The 15,582-nt window shown below is 44.9% G+C and overlaps 1 protein-coding gene across 1 annotated transcript in view; it reads left to right on the forward strand.

Annotated features, from left to right (window-relative positions):
• The first annotated feature begins 1,571 nt into the window (after positions 1 to 1,571).
• Positions 1,572 to 15,582, forward strand: part of LOC137362490 (probable G-protein coupled receptor 139) — a 54,557-nt gene continuing 40,546 nt past the window's right edge. The window contains exons 1-3 of the mRNA XM_068026871.1: positions 1,572 to 1,617; positions 2,138 to 2,221; positions 4,941 to 5,138. Coding sequence (XP_067882972.1) covers positions 1,572 to 1,617; positions 2,138 to 2,221; positions 4,941 to 5,138 — 328 coding nt within the window. The remainder of the gene's footprint in view (positions 1,618 to 2,137; positions 2,222 to 4,940; positions 5,139 to 15,582) is intronic.

The raw sequence follows: 15,582 nt of genomic DNA on the forward strand, positions 1-15,582 counted from the left end.
AAATGACTTGGATGAAGGGACAAAAGGTATGGTTGTTAAATTTGCTGATGACACAAAGATAACTAAGAAAGTAACTTTTGAAGGGGACATAAGGAGGCTGCAAATGATTATAGGTAGGTTCAATGAGGGGGCAATGACCTGGCAAATGGAGTATAATGTGGTAAGAGTGAGATTGTCTATTTTGGCAGGAAGAATAAAAAAGAAGCATATTATCTAAATGAAGAGAGATTGCAGAGCTCTGAGTTGCAGAGCGATCTGGGGGAGTCTTAGTGCATGTATCACCAAAGGTTAGTTTGCAAGTTCAGCAAGTAATTAGGAAAGCGAATAGAATGTTATCCTTTATCGTGGGGAGAATTGAATACAAAAGTAGGGAAAGTATGCTTCAGCGGTACAGGGCATTGGTTTTAGATTTTAGATTTAGATTTTAGCCTTAAGATTTAGAGATACAGCACTGAAACAGGCCCTTCGCCCCACTGAGTCTGTGCCGACAATTAACCACCCATTTGTACTAATCCCATATTCCTAATACATCCTCACCTGTCCCAATATTCCCCTACCACCTACCTACACTAGGGTCAATTTATAATGGCTAATTTACCTATCAACCTTCAGGTCTTTTGGCTGTTGGAGGAAACTGGAGCACCCGGAGAAAACTCACGCTGACACAGGCAGTACCCAGAATTGAGCCCAGGACGCTGGAGCTGTGAGGCTGCGGTGATAGCCACTGTACCACTGTGCCGCCACATCTGGAGTACTGTGTACAGTACTGGTCTCCTTATTTAAGGAAGGATGTAAATGCGTTGCAAGCGGTTCAGAGAAGGTTTACTAGACTAATATCTGGAATGTGTGGGTTGTCTGATGAGGAAAGGTTGGACAGGCTGGGCTTATATCTAATGAAATTTAGAAGAGTAAGAGGCGCCTTGATTGAAACATAAAATATCCTGAGGCATCTTGACAGGTTGGAAGTGGAAAGGATGTTTCCCGTTTTGGGAGTATCTAGAATTAGGGGTCACTATTTAAAAATAAGGGGTCGCCCATTTAAAACAGGGGTGAAGAGGACATTTTCTTCTCTCAGTGGGTCGTCAGTCTTTTGAATTTTCTTCCTCAAAACGCAGTGAAAGAGACTATTTAAATAATTTTAAGGCAGCGGTAGATAGATTCTTGATGAGCAAGGGGGTGAAAGGTTATCAGGGGTAGATGGTAATGTGGAGTCGAGGTGACAATCAGATTAGTCATGATCTTATTGAATGGCCAGTGTCCTACTGGCTCATAATTCGTATGTTTATATGTTCGTGTGCTCTGGCTAAGGAATGTACTGTCTTCGAATGTGGACATTTTAGTGTTCAAGCAGTGAAAACCTCATTAAAACCTGCATTGACATTTTTAATTTTTTCTCAGGATCTATTGTTTTTCCGACTTCCAATTCCTCTTTTGTCATTGGGTTACAATCAATTTCTGTTACAGCCAGGTGAGGAGGGGTCCGAGGCTCCCCTCTTGTCATATATCTTATTTGACCACAACAGGGTTTATTCCATTTTAACAGTAGACGTGCTGAAGACCTCAGTGAGTATATGACCTTTTACCTTTGTTGTGATCGCAACAGAACCAATCGGACAGGTTTGCCTGAGTTTAAACAAGAGGTTAGTTTATTAGACGTAACAATCTAACCTGGATCTAAATAACATCACAAAAATATTACCGACTCATTCATGAAGAAACTCACACGGAAAATACACACAAATAAATTAGAGTGAGAAATAAATTTGTGTTGGATTAGTGACCAGAATAAATAAATTAAAAAAACGGTCTGTGGGCTTGTATCATTCGCTGGTCTGCATTTTCCCACTCTGAGTTATGAGTTTCATGTCATTCCCAAGAGTTGAAATTATGTTGTTTTTTACATATACGTTGGTGTCATTTATATATCTATCTATATGTCAGGAATAGCACTGGTTCTAATACTGACCCCTGAGAAACAGTACTGTATATTCCCCCTCCCCCAGTCCGAAGAATGTCGGTTCGCCACTTCTCTCTGCTTTCTGTCCCTGAGTCAGTGTCATATCCACACTATCTCTGTCACATTAATTCATGTGCTCCATGTTTAATAACAAGTCTATGAAATGTCATTTGATCACAGGTCTTTTGAAATTCCATAAACATAACGGTAAACACACTATTCTCATCATGACTCACAGTTATGTCATCAATGAACTTGATCAAGGTGATCAGACATGATCTGTCACTAACTTATCCGTGCTGCTTGACATTCATTATTCCAAGTTTTCAGATAGATAGATAGAACATTACAGCGCAGTACAGGCCCTTCGGCCCTCGATGTTGCGCCGACCTGTGAAACCATCTGACCTACACTATTCCATTTTCATCCATATGTCTATCCAATGACCACCTAAATGCCCTTAAAGTTGGCGAGTCTACTACTGTTGCAGGCAGGGCGTTCCACGCCCCTACTCCTCTCTGAGTAAAGAAACTACCTCTGACATCTGTCCTATATCTATCACCCCTCAACTTAAAGCGATGTCCCCTCATGTTTTCCATCACCATCCGAGGACAAAGACTCTCACTATCCACCCTATCTAACCCACTGATTATCTTATATGTCTCTATTAAGTTACCTCTCCTCCTCCTTCTCTCTAACGAAAACAACCTCAAGTCCCTCAGCCTTTCCTCATAAGAGCTTCCCTCCATACCAGGCAACATCCTAGTAAATCTCATCTGCACCCTTTCCAAAGCTTCACATCCTTCCTATAATGCGGTGACCAGAACTGCACGCAATACTCCAGGTGCGGCCGCACCAGAGTTTTGTATAGCTGCAGCATGACCTCGTGGCTCCGAAACTCGATCCCCCTACTAATAAAAGCTAACACACCATATGCCTTCTTAACAGCCCTATTAACCTGGGTGGCAACTTTCAGGGATTTATGTACCTGGACACCAAGGTACTCTGCTCATCTACACTACCAAGAATCTTCCCATTATCCCAGTACTCTGCATTCCTGTTACTCCTTCCAAAGTGAATCACCTCACACTTGTCCGCATTAAACTCCATTTGCCATCTCTCAGACCAGCTCTGCAGCCTATCTATGTCCCTCTGCAACCAACAACATTTCTGAGAAAGATATATTTTTGTGCTGGGTTCTGGCCTCTACTAATTTCCAACCACCAACATTAGACTGACTGGTCAGAATTTATCTAATCTCTGTTTTTGTAACAGGGAGTAACATTTACAGTCCTCCAGTCCTCTGTCATCACCCCAGATCCAAGGAGGATCGAAAGATTCTGGCCATTGCCTCTGCTATTTCCACCATTCCTTCTCTCGTCAACCCTCTCCATTGTTTTATCAAAGGTCTCCATCAAGTTTACCTGAGCACCACCTCTCTCCACTCCTCCGCTGTTGTTAAGTTATCAGACTGCTTATCCGACATCCAGTACTGGATGAACAGAGATTTCCTTCAATTAAATATTGGGAAGATTGAAGCCATTGTTTTCACTCCCCACTCCAACTCTGTTCCCATGCTATTGCTTCCATCCCTGTCCCTGGTAACAGTCTGAGATGCAGACAGTCTGTTTACAACCTTGGTGTCATGTTCGGGACATTAACAGGCACGTGGACAAACATGGGTTAATTAAGGAAAACCAGCACGGATCTGGTGAGGGAAAATGGTGTTTAATTAACTTGCTGGAGTTTTTTGAAGTGGTAAAAAGGAAGCTTGATGAGGACAATGCTGTTGATGTGGCGTCAATGAAATTCCAAAAAGCATTTGATAAAGTGTCACACAACAGACCTGTGAGCAACGTGATAGCTCATCGAATAAAAAGGATAACAACATGAAACTAAACTGGTTGAGTGACAGGAAACAGAGAGTCGTGATTATTGGATGCCTTTTGGACTGTAGAAAGCTTTGTTGTGGAATCAAAGCAAAACACTGCAGATGCTGGAAATCTGAAATAAAACCAGAATGTGCTGGAAATACTCAGCAGGTCTGGCAGCATTTGTGGAGGGAGAAACAGAGTTAATAAAAACAGCAAGTGCTGGAAATACTCAGCAGGTCTGGCAGTATGTGTGGAGAGAGAAGCCGAGTTAATGTTCCACGTTTGTGACCTTTCATCAGAACTGACAAAGGTTAGAAATGTGATAGGTTTCAAGCATGTAAAGCGGGGTGGGGCTGTGAACACAAGGTCAGAAATGTGGGCATTAGAGCGGTGGTGGGGATGGAGGGTTTTGAAATGACATGCGAGCGGAAGCTCGGGGTCATGTTTTTGGACTGAGTGGAGGTGTTCCACAACGTGGTCACCCAATCTGCGTTTGACCTGCTGCGGTGTTCCAGTGAACATCAACGCCAGCTCCTATTAGGCAATTTATAGATGTCTGGACTGAACATTAAGTTCAATAATTTCAGTGCATGACTGGCCCATTTTTAGTGTTATTTTGTTTTATCAGTTTTTTACCAGGTCCCAGCCTTAAACTGGGATTTTTATGTTGGTGCTTTTGGCTTGATCTGGCCATTATTCTGTCATTTAACATGATACTAAACTTGGAAGCACTGTGCACTGAGAGGAGGATAGTGTACAACTCCAAAAGGACAGCGATAAGTTGGTGGAATGGGCAGACAGGTGGCAGATGAAGTTCAATGTGGAGAAATGTGAAGTGATTTATCTTGGTTGGAAGAACATGAAGAGACAATGGTACAAAAAGTGTTGGATTGAAAGGGGTTAACTGAACCTGTTTGCTCAGTGATTGCAATTAATGACAGTCTTCATGGCACCTAATTGTGTCACTGGAGGATTTCCATCTTCTATTTATAAGGGGCTCCTTTTAACGTGTTATCCCATAGTGTCAGTGGGAGCATCATCCCCGACACTAACAGAGATCAGCAGCTCCAGAGAGAGGGAGAGGATAGATCAGAATCTGAGAACAATAGATTGGAATGTTACAACAATAGGTCAGAATCTGAGAACAGTAGATTGGAATGTTATCACAATGAACGGGAGTTCCATCTGGGAGTTTGACTTTCTTTCTGCAAAATATGATCGGCTATCATTAAATAGTCGGATCTATTTCGCACTGAAGATTACCCAACACATTTACTATCCCATCCTGGCTATTTTTGGTGTCCCTGGTAAGTCTCTCTAGCTAACTATTAATTCCATAAACCATGTGTAACTGCATTACCGTTCTTGCCATTTACTCTGCCCTCCTTGCTACTTTTGTTTTACCTGGCAAATCTCTATCTCCAGATATTAGCTCTATTATCCATTGCTGTGTATTAGAGTTCTTGTAATTTACTCTCTCATCTGTTCAGCTGTTGCCCTCCCTGGTAAGTCTCTATTTCCCGCTATGTGATCTGTAAAACCTGATTCACTGGAATATTGTTCTTGCCATTTTAATTTTGGGAAGAGTGGAGCTAGTGTCATCGGTCTCTGGAAGCAATTCTGTCCTTTATGCATGAACCACTTACTCCTCCGCAGCCAATGTCTGAAGCTGAAACAGACAGTTTGTAATCTCTGTATTCAATTAAAACCTGAGCTGAATTCACCACCATATTCTCTCCATCACCAGCCCTGCCGGCAATTACCTCTGTAATATCATCCACTCCACCTCTGCCTCAGCCCATCTGCTGCAAAAACCCTCATCTGTGCCTTTGTTAAACCACACTTGAATATTCCAATTCTAGCCTGGTCACCCACCCAGTTATAAACCTCCATAAACCACAGTCCATCCAGAACTCTGCTGCCTGTATCCTAACACACACCAAATCCCGATCACCCATCACCCCTGTGCTCACTGATCTGCATTGGCTCCCGGTCTGGCAGCAACAGAATTTTAATATTCTCATTCTTGTGTTTGAATCTCTCCATGGCCTCACCCCTCCAATTAGTCCCATTCCCCAACACATTCCCACATTCCGACAAATCTTTTGTCTCAAAGTATTTTTTTAAAATACCCTTTTAAATAACTGTTTGAAAAGGCACTGTTGAAAATTAAGGGTCGCATTTTTTGGGCAGGGATGAGGAGATTTTTTTCTCAATGAGGGTCATGTGACTCCGGAAAACTCTGCCTCTGAAGGTGCTGATGGCGGAGTCACATAATAATTATTAGGTGGAGATAGACGGATTCTTGTTAGGCAAGGGAATCAGAGGTTATCAACATCTGACATGTGGGAGTCTGTCAAATGTCAGCTGATTAGAATCCAGGACCAGCATGTTCCTGTGAGGAAGAAAAACAAGTTTGGCAAGTTTCAGGAAGCTTGGATAACGCGGGATATTGTGAGCCCAGTCCAAAAGAAAAAGGAAGCATTTGTAAGGGCTGGATGGCTGGAAACAGACGAAGCACTTGAGGAATATAAAGACAGTAGGAAGGAACTTTAGCAAGGAGTCAGGAGGGCTAAAAGGTGTCATGAAAAGTCATTGGCAAACAGGATTAAGGAAAATCCCAAGGCTTTTTATACGTATATAAAGAGCAAGAATGTAACCAGGGAAAGGGTTGGCCCACTCAAGGACATGGATGGGAATCTATGTTTGGAGCCAGAGGAAATGGGCGAGGTACTAAATGATTACTTTGCATCAGTATTCACCAAAGAGAAGGACTTGGTGGATGATGAGCCGAGAGAAGGGAGTGCAGATAGTCTCAGTCATCTCATTATCAAAAAGGAGGATGTGTTGGGTGTCTTGCAAAGCATTAAGGTAGATAAGTCCCCAGGGCCTGATGGGATCTACCCGAGAATACTGAGGGAGGCAAGGGAAGAAATTGCTGTGGCCTTGACGGAAATCTTTGCATCCTCCAGCAAAAATTATAGCTGGGGGAAAGGAAATTATGATGCGATTAGGCAAGATTTAGGATGCGTAGGATGGGGAAGGAAACTGCAGGGGATGGGAACAATCGAAATGTGGAGCTTATTCAAGGAGCAGCTACTGCCTGTCAGGCAGGGAGGAAGTTGTCGAGCGAGGGAGCCGTGGTTTACTAAAGAAGTTGAAGGGCTTGTCAAGAGGAAGAAGAAGGCTTATGTTAGGATGATACGGGAAGGCTCAGTTAGGGCACTTGAGAGTTACAAGCTAGCCAGGAAGGATCTAAAGGGAGAGGTACAAATATGTAAACAGATTATGGAAAGATGTAGGAGCAACAGGGTGGTGGTGATAGGAGATTTTAATTTTCCCAACATTGACTTGGGATTCACTTCGTGTTGGTGGTCCAGATGGAGCAGAATTTGTAAGGAGCATCCAGGAGGGTTTTCTAGAGCAGTATGTAAATAGTCCAACTCGGGAAGGGGCCATACTGGACCTGGTGCTGGGGAATGAGCCTGGCCAGGTGGTTGAAGATTCAGTAGGGGACTCATTTGGGAATAGTGATCACAATTCCGTAAGTTTTAGAATACTCATGGACAAAGACGAGAGTGGTCCCAAAGGAAGAGTGCTAAATTGGGGGAAGGCCAACTATACCAAAATTCGGCAGGAGCTGTGGAATGCAGATTGGGAGCAGCTGTTTGAAGATAAATCCACATTTGATATGTGGGAGGCTTTTAAAAAGAGGTAGATTAGCGTGCAAGAGACATGTTCCTGTGAAAATGAGGGATAGAAATGGCAAGATTAGGGAACCAGGTGAAATAGTGAGACTAGCTAAGAGGAAAAAGGCAGCATACATAAGGTCTAGGAGGCTGAAGAAAGACGAAGCTTTGAAAGAATATCGGGATTGTAGGACCAATCTGAAACGAGGAATTAAGAGGGCTAAAAGGGGTCATGAAATATCTTTAGCAAAAAGGTTAAGGAAAATCCCAAAGCCTTTTTTTCATATATAAGGAGCAACAGGGTAACTAGAGAAAGGAGTGGCCCACTCAAGGACAAAGGAGGAAAGTTATGCGTGGAGTCAGAGAAAATGGGTGAGATTCTAAACGAGTACTTTGCATCGGTATTCACCGAGGAGAGGGACATGAACCATGTTGAGGTTAGGGACAGATGTTTGATTACTCTAGGTCAAGTCAGCATAAGGAGGGAGGAAGTGTTGGGTATTCTAAAAGGCATTAAGGTGGACAAGTCCCCAGGTCCGGATGGGATCTATCCCAGGTTACTGAGGGAAGCGAGAGAGGAAATAGCTTGGGCCTTAACAGATATCTTTGCAGCATCCTTAAACACGGGTGAGGTCCCGGAGGACTGGAGAATTGCTAATGTTGTCCCCTTGTTTAAGAAGGGTAGCAGGGAAAATCCAGGTAATTATTGACCGGTGAACCTGACGTCAGTGGTAGGGAACCTGCTGGAGAAGATACTGAGGGATAGGATCTATTCCCATTTGGAAGAAAATGGGCTTATCAGTGATAGGCAACATTGTTTTGTACAGGGAAGATCATGTCTTACCAACTTAATAGAATTCTTTGAGGAAGTGACAAAGTTGATTGATGAGGGAAGGGCTGTAGATGTCGTATACATGGACTTCAGTAAGGCGTTTGATAAGGTTCCCCATGGTAGGCTGATGGAGAAAGTGAAGTCGCATGGGGTCCAGGGTGTACTAGCTAGATGGATAAAGAAACGGCTGGGCAACAGGAGACAGAGAGTAGCAGTGGAAGGGAGTTTCTCCAACTGAAGACGTGTGACCAGTGGTGTTCCACAGGGATCCGTGCTGGGACCACTGTTGTTTGTGATATACATAAATGATTTGGAGGAAAGTATAGGTGGTCTGATTAGCAAGTTTGCAGACTGCACTAAGATTGGTGGAGAAGCAGATAGTGAAGGGGACTGTCAGCGAATACAGCAGAATATCAATAGATTGGAGAGTTGGGCAGAAAAATGGCAGGTGGAGTTCAATCAGGGCAAATGCGAGGTGATGCATTTTGGAAGATCCAATTCAAGAGTGAATTATACAGTAAATGGAAAAGCCCTGGGGAACATTGATGTACAGAGAGACTTGGGTGTTCAGGTCCATTGTTCCCTGAAGGTGGCAACGCAGCTCAATAGAGTGGTCAAGAAGGCATACGGCATGCTTTCCTTCATCGGACGGGGTATTGAGTACAAGTGTTGGCAGGTCATGTTACAGTTGTATAAGACTTTGGTTCGGCTACATTAGGAAAAGTGCGTGCAGTTCTGGTCGCCACATTACCAAAAGGATGTAGATGCTTTGGAGAGGGTGCAGAGGAGGTTCACCAGGGTGTTGCCTGGGATGGAGGGCGACAGCTATGAAGAGAGGTTGAGCAGATTAGGATTATTTTCATTAGAAAGACGAAGGGTGAGGGGGGACCTGATTGAGGTGTACAAAACCATGAGAGGTATGGACAGGGTGGATAGCAAGAAGCTTTTTCCCAGAGTGGGGGATTCAATTACTGGGGGTCACGAGTTCAAAGTGAGAGGGGAAAAGTTTAGGGGGGATATGCGTGGAAAGTTCTTTCCGCAGAGGGTGGTGGGTGCCTGGAACGCGTTGCCAGCGGAGGTGGTAGACGCGGGCACGATAGCGTCTGTTAAAATGTATCTAGACAGATACATGAATGGGCAGGAAGCAAAGAGATACAGACCATAAGAAAATAGGCGAAATGTTTAGATAGAGGATCTGGAACGGCGCAGGCTTGGAGGGACGAAGGGCCTGTTCCTGTGCTGTAATTTTCTTTGTTCTTTGTTTTTTGTTCTCAGAAGAGCAAGGAGAGGACACGAGAAGTCATTTTGGATAGGATCAGGGAAAATCCTAAGGCTTTCTTTCAGTATATCAGGAATAAAAGAATTACCAGAGTTAGATTAGGGCCAATCAAGGATAGTAGTGGGAAGTTGTGTTTGGAATCAGAGAAGATAGGGGAAGCGTTAAATGAATATTTTGCGTCAGTATTTACAGTAGAGAAAGAAAATGTTGTCTAGGAGAATACTGAGATTCAGACTACTAGGCTAGATGGGATTGAGGTTCACAAGGAAGAGGTGTTGGCAATTTTGCAAAGTGTGAAAATAGATAAGTCCCCTGGTCCAGATGGGATTTATCCTAGGATTCTCTGGGAAGCTAGGGAGGAGATTGCAGAGTCTTTGTCCTTGATCTTTATGTCGTCATTGTCGACAGGAATAGTGCCGGAAGACTGGAGGATAGCAAATGTTGCCCATTTGTTCAAGAAGGGGAGTAGAGACAGCCCTGGCAATTATAGACCTGTGAGCCTTACTTCGGTTGTGGGTAAAATGTTGGAAAAGGTTATAAGAGACAGGATTTATAATCATCTTGAAAAGAATAAGTTCATTAGCGATAGTCAGCACGGTTTTGTGAAGGGTAGGTCGTGCCTCACAAACCTTATTGAGTTTTTCGAGAGGGTGACCAAACAGGTGGATGAGGGGAAAGCAGTGGATGTGGTGTATATGGATTTCAGTAAGGCGTTTGATAAGGTTCCCCATAGTACGCTATTGCAGAAAATACGGAAGTATGGGGTTGAAGGTGATTTAGAGCTTTGGATCACAAATTGGCTAGCTAAAAGAAGACAGAGGGTGGTGGTTGATGGCAAATGTTCATCCTGGAGTTTAGTTTCTAGTGGTGTACCGCAAGGATCTGTTTTGGGGCCACTGCTGTTTGTCATTTGTATAAATGACCTGGAAGAGGGTGTAGAAGGATGGGTTAGTAAATTTGCGGATGGCACTCAGGTCGGTGGAGTTGTGGGTAGTGCTGAAGAATGTTGTAGGGTACCGAGGGACATTGATAGGCTGCAGAGCTGGGCTGAGAGATGGCAAATGGAGTTTAATGCGGAAAAGTGTGAGGTGATTCACTTTGGAAGGAGTAACAGGAATGCAGAGTACTGGGCTAATGGGAAGATTCTTGATAGTGTAGATGAACAGAGAGATCTTGGTGTCCAGGTACATAAATCCCTGAAAGTTGCTACCCAGGTTAATAGGGCTGTTAAGAAGGCATATGGTGTGTTAGCTTTTATTAGTAGGGGGATCGAGTTTCGGAGCCACGAGGTCATGCTGCAGCTGTACAAAACTCTGGTGAGACCGCACCTGGAGTATTGCGTGCAGTTCTGGTCACCGAATTATAGGAAGGATGTGGAAGCTTTGGAAAGGGTGCAGAGGAGATTTACTAGGATGTTGCCTGGTATGGAGGGAAGGTCTTACGAGGAAAGGCTGAGGGACTTGAGGTTGTTTTCGTTAGAGAGAAGGAGGAGGACAGGTGACTTAATAGAGACATATAAGATAATCAGTGGGTTAGATAGGTTGGATAGTGAGAGTCTTTTTCCTCGGATGGTGATGGCAAACACGAGGGGACATAGCTTTAAGTTGAGGGGTGATAGATATAGGACAGATGTTAGAGGTAGTTTCTTTACTCAGAGAGTAGTAGGGGCATGGAACGCCCTGCCTGCAACAGTAGTAGACACGCCAACTTTAAGGGCATTTAAGTGGTCATTGGATAGACATATGGATGAAAATGGAATAGTGTAGGTCAGATGGTTTCACAGGTCGGCGCAACATCGAGGGCCGAAGGGCCTGTACTGCGCTGTAATGTTCTAATTGTAATTCTCATTGGCTGCACGTGAGGTCCCAGAGGACTGGAGAATAGCCAATGTAGTTCCTTTGTTTAAGAAGGGTGTCAAGGATAATCCAGGAAATTATGGGCCGGTGAGCCTTACGTCAGTGGTAGGGAAACTATTAGAGAGGATTATTCGGGACAGGATTTACTCCCATTTTGAAACAAACGAACTTATTAGCGAGAGACAGCATGGCTTTGTAAAGGGGAGGTTGTGTCTTACTAATTTGATTGAGTTTTTTGAGGAAGTGACAAAGATGATTGATGAAGGAAGGGCAGTGGATGTTATCTATATGGACTTTCGTAAAGCCTTTGACAAGGTCCCGCATGGCAGACTGATACAAATGGGGTAGTCACACGGGATCAGACGTGAGCTGGCAAGATGGATACAGAACTGGCTCTGTCATAGAAGACAGAGTGTATCAGTGGATGGGTATTTTTCTGAATGGAGGGATGTGACTAGTGGTGTTGCGCAGGGATCAGTGCTGGGACCTTTGCTGTTTGTAGTATATATAAATGATTTGGAGGAAAATGTAGCTGGTCTGATTAGTAAGTCTGCGGATGACACAATGGTTGGTGGAACTGCAGATAGTGTTGAGGATTGTCAGAGAATTCAGCAGGATATAGGTCGAATGGAGACTTGGGCAGAGAAATGGCAGATGAAGTTTAATCCGGACAAATGTGAGGTCATGCATTTTGGAAGGGCTAATGCACATGGGATGTATACAGTAAATGGCCGAGTATTAGGAGTATTGACAGGCAGAGAGATCTGGGCGTACAGGTCCACAGGTGGCAAGAAGGCATACGGCATGCATGCCTTCATCGGTAGGGGCATAGAGTATAAAAATTGGCAAGTCATGTTGCAGCTGAACAGAACCTTAGTTCGGCCACAATTAGAATATTGCGTGCAATTCTGGTCGCCAAACTCCCAGAAGGACGTGGATGCTTTGGAGAGGGTACAGAGGAGGTTTCCAATGATCTTTTTCTGGTACATTGATGACTGTATCGGTGCCGTTTCCTGCTCCCGTCCCGAATAGGAAAACTTTATCAACTTTGCTTCCAATTTGCACCCTTCTCTCACCTTTACATGTTCCACCTCTGACACTGCCCTTCCCTTCATCGACTTCTCTGTCTCCATCTCTGGGGTTGGATTGTCTCCTAATATCCATTAAAAGCCGACCGACTCCCACAGCTTGCTCGACTCCATTCCATTCTTCCAGTTTCTCCATCTCCGACGCATCTGCTCTGATGATGCTACCTTCCATGACGGTGCTTCTGATATGACTTCCTTTTGCCTCAACGGAGGAATTCCCCCCACTGTGGTTGACCGGGCCCTCAACCGTGTCCGGCCCATTTCCCGCACCTCAACCCTCACCCCCTCCCCTCCCTCCCAGAACCGTGACAGGTACCCCTTGACCTCACTTTCCACCCCATCAGCCTCCCTATCCAACGGATCATCCTCCACCATTTCTGCCACCTCCAGCGTGATGCCACAACCAGTCGCATCTTCCCCTCCCTTCCCCTGTCAGCATTCCGAAGGGATCATTCCCTCCGCGACACCATGGTCCACTCCTCCATTACCTCCAAAACCTCGTCACCGTCCAATGGCACCTTCCCCTGCAATCGCAGGAGGTGTAATACCTGCCCATTTACCACCTCTCTCCTCACTATCCCAGGCCCCAAACACTCCTTTCAGGTGAAGGAGCGGTTTGCTTGTACATCTTTCAATGCAGTATTCTGTATTCGCTGCTCACAATGTTGTCTCCTCTACATTGGGAAGACCAAGCGCAGACTGGGTGACCACTTTACGGAACATCTCCGCTCAGTCCGCAAGCAGGACCCTGAGCTTCCGGTTGCTTGCCATTTCAACACTCCCCCCTGCTTTCATGAATACATCTCTGTCCTTGGATTGCTGCAGTGTTCCAGTGGACATCAATGCAAGCTCGAGGAACAGCATCTCGTCTACCGATCAGGCACACTACCGCCTGCCGGACTGAACATTGAGTTCAATAATTTCAGAGCATGACAGCCCCCCATTTTACATTCATTTTTAGTTACTATTTCTTTTTTTCTTTTTTACATTTTTTACAATCTTTTTTTTTCATTCATTTCATTTCATCTTAGTTTGTTCAGTGTGCTTACCTACTGTTTTTTTCATGTTTGCACTTGCTGCTGTTCAATATTCATTCCGTTAACACCTAATGTGGACTAATGCTTTGTCTTTCAACACACCATTAACATATTGTTTGCCTTTGCTCCGTGACCTTTTGGTCAGCTATGTGGCCTGGTCCAATCTCGATCTCCTTTGTTATCTCTTGCCCCACCCCCACCTCACTTGCTTATAACCTGTGACGTTTCTAATATTTGTCAGTTCCGAAGAAGGGTCACTGACCTGAAACGTTAACTCTGCTTCTCTTTTCACAGATGCCGCCTGACCTGCTGAGTGGTTCCAGCATTTCTTGCTTTTACCAGGATGTTGCCTGGTCTGGAAGGCATTAGCTATGAGGAGAGGTTGGAAAAACTCGATTGTTTTCACTGGAAAGACGGAGGTGGAGGGGCGACATGACAGAGGTTTACAAAGTTATGAGCGGCATGGACAGAGTGGATAGTCAGAAGCTTTTTTCCAGCGTGGAAGAGTCAGCTACTAGGGGACATAGGTTTAAGGTGCAAGGGGCAAAGTTTAGAGGGGATGTGCGAGGCAATTTTTTTACACAGAGGGTGGTGAGTGCCTGGAACCTGCTGCCAGGGGAGGTGGTGGAAGCAGATACGATAGCGACGTTTAAGAGGCATCTTGACAAATACATGAATAGGACGGGAATAGAGGGATATGGTCCCCAGAAGTGCAGAAGGTGTTAATTTAGGCAGGCATCAAGATCGGTGCAGGCTTGGAGGGCCGAATGGCCTGCTCCTGTGTTGTACTGTTCTCTGTTCTTTGCTTGTTCTTTGTAAGCCTTTTCTTCAAATCCCCTTTAAAAGTAACTGTTTGAAACGGCAGTGTTTGAAAATTAGAGCTCGCCCTTTTTGGATAGAAATGAGGAGATTTTTTTTCCCTCAGAGGGTTGTGAAACTTTGGAACTCTCTGACTCTGAAGGTTGTGGAGGCGGGATCATTGAATATTTTTAAGGTGGAGGTAGATAGATTCTTGTTAGGCAAGAGAATCAAAGGTTATTGGGGTAGATGGGGGTGTGGAATTCGAAACACAAGCAGATAATCCATGATCTTATTAATGGTGGAGCAGGCTCGACGGACTGAATAGCCGACTTCTGCTGCTAATTCGTATGATCGTATGGTCTTTCTCTCTGTATCTACCCCCCAGCAATGATTTTCAGCTCCACAGCGCCACTGGCCCAACACTATCGAGGCTTGGATCCATAAAATGTTATGCGCTGAGCTTCCGATCACTTCCAGTGTTCCATGCTGGACAGGGCTCTAGCTCCCGTTCACCAAACATGTGCTGTTAATGTGAGGAGAGGTTTGAAGTGACATCAATCAGCCGTTCCAGCAACTTTGATTTACGTCTTTGAAACTTGGTCTGTGCATGTCCACTGACCACCGTATTAGTCACTCTCAGCTGAACAAACATTCACCAGCACGAGGAACCCCTTCTCGTATTATTTATAAGGACCAGGCATCCAACTTACAAGTGAGGGGCTTTTGACTTACTTCTGCTGTTGTAACGTCAGTGGAGGTGTTATGGATGGTTTTCTGGAGGTTGTGCTGTGAGCTTCTGCAGCCATTCAGGGAGTTCAGAGGATTTGGTAACCCAACTCTGGACGAGGTTTGGGGACTGTAGTTACAGTGTCTCTGGAGATGCTTCTCTCTTTGTGTTGGGAATTCCTCGACGGGGTAGATCTTATAATCCGTGCTGAGGAGGGAGACCGGATGCCCTTTCTTAAACAAGTGATCTCCCCTCTCCAGAAACAGGATGACAAGCACCCTGTGCCACGAGGGAGGCATCTCCCCAGTCGCCAGGCCTTCTGCCAGGATCCGCGTGCAATCGCCACCCAGGGCATCCCAGCATACCCTGAGAAACTCCACAGTCAGCCAGTCCAAGCCCAGGGATTAGCCACGAGATCAGGGGTAGGGCTGCAGTCAGCTCC

Source organism: Heterodontus francisci, unplaced genomic scaffold (genome assembly GCF_036365525.1).
Source record: "Heterodontus francisci isolate sHetFra1 unplaced genomic scaffold, sHetFra1.hap1 HAP1_SCAFFOLD_152, whole genome shotgun sequence".
NCBI lineage: Eukaryota > Metazoa > Chordata > Chondrichthyes > Heterodontiformes > Heterodontidae > Heterodontus > Heterodontus francisci.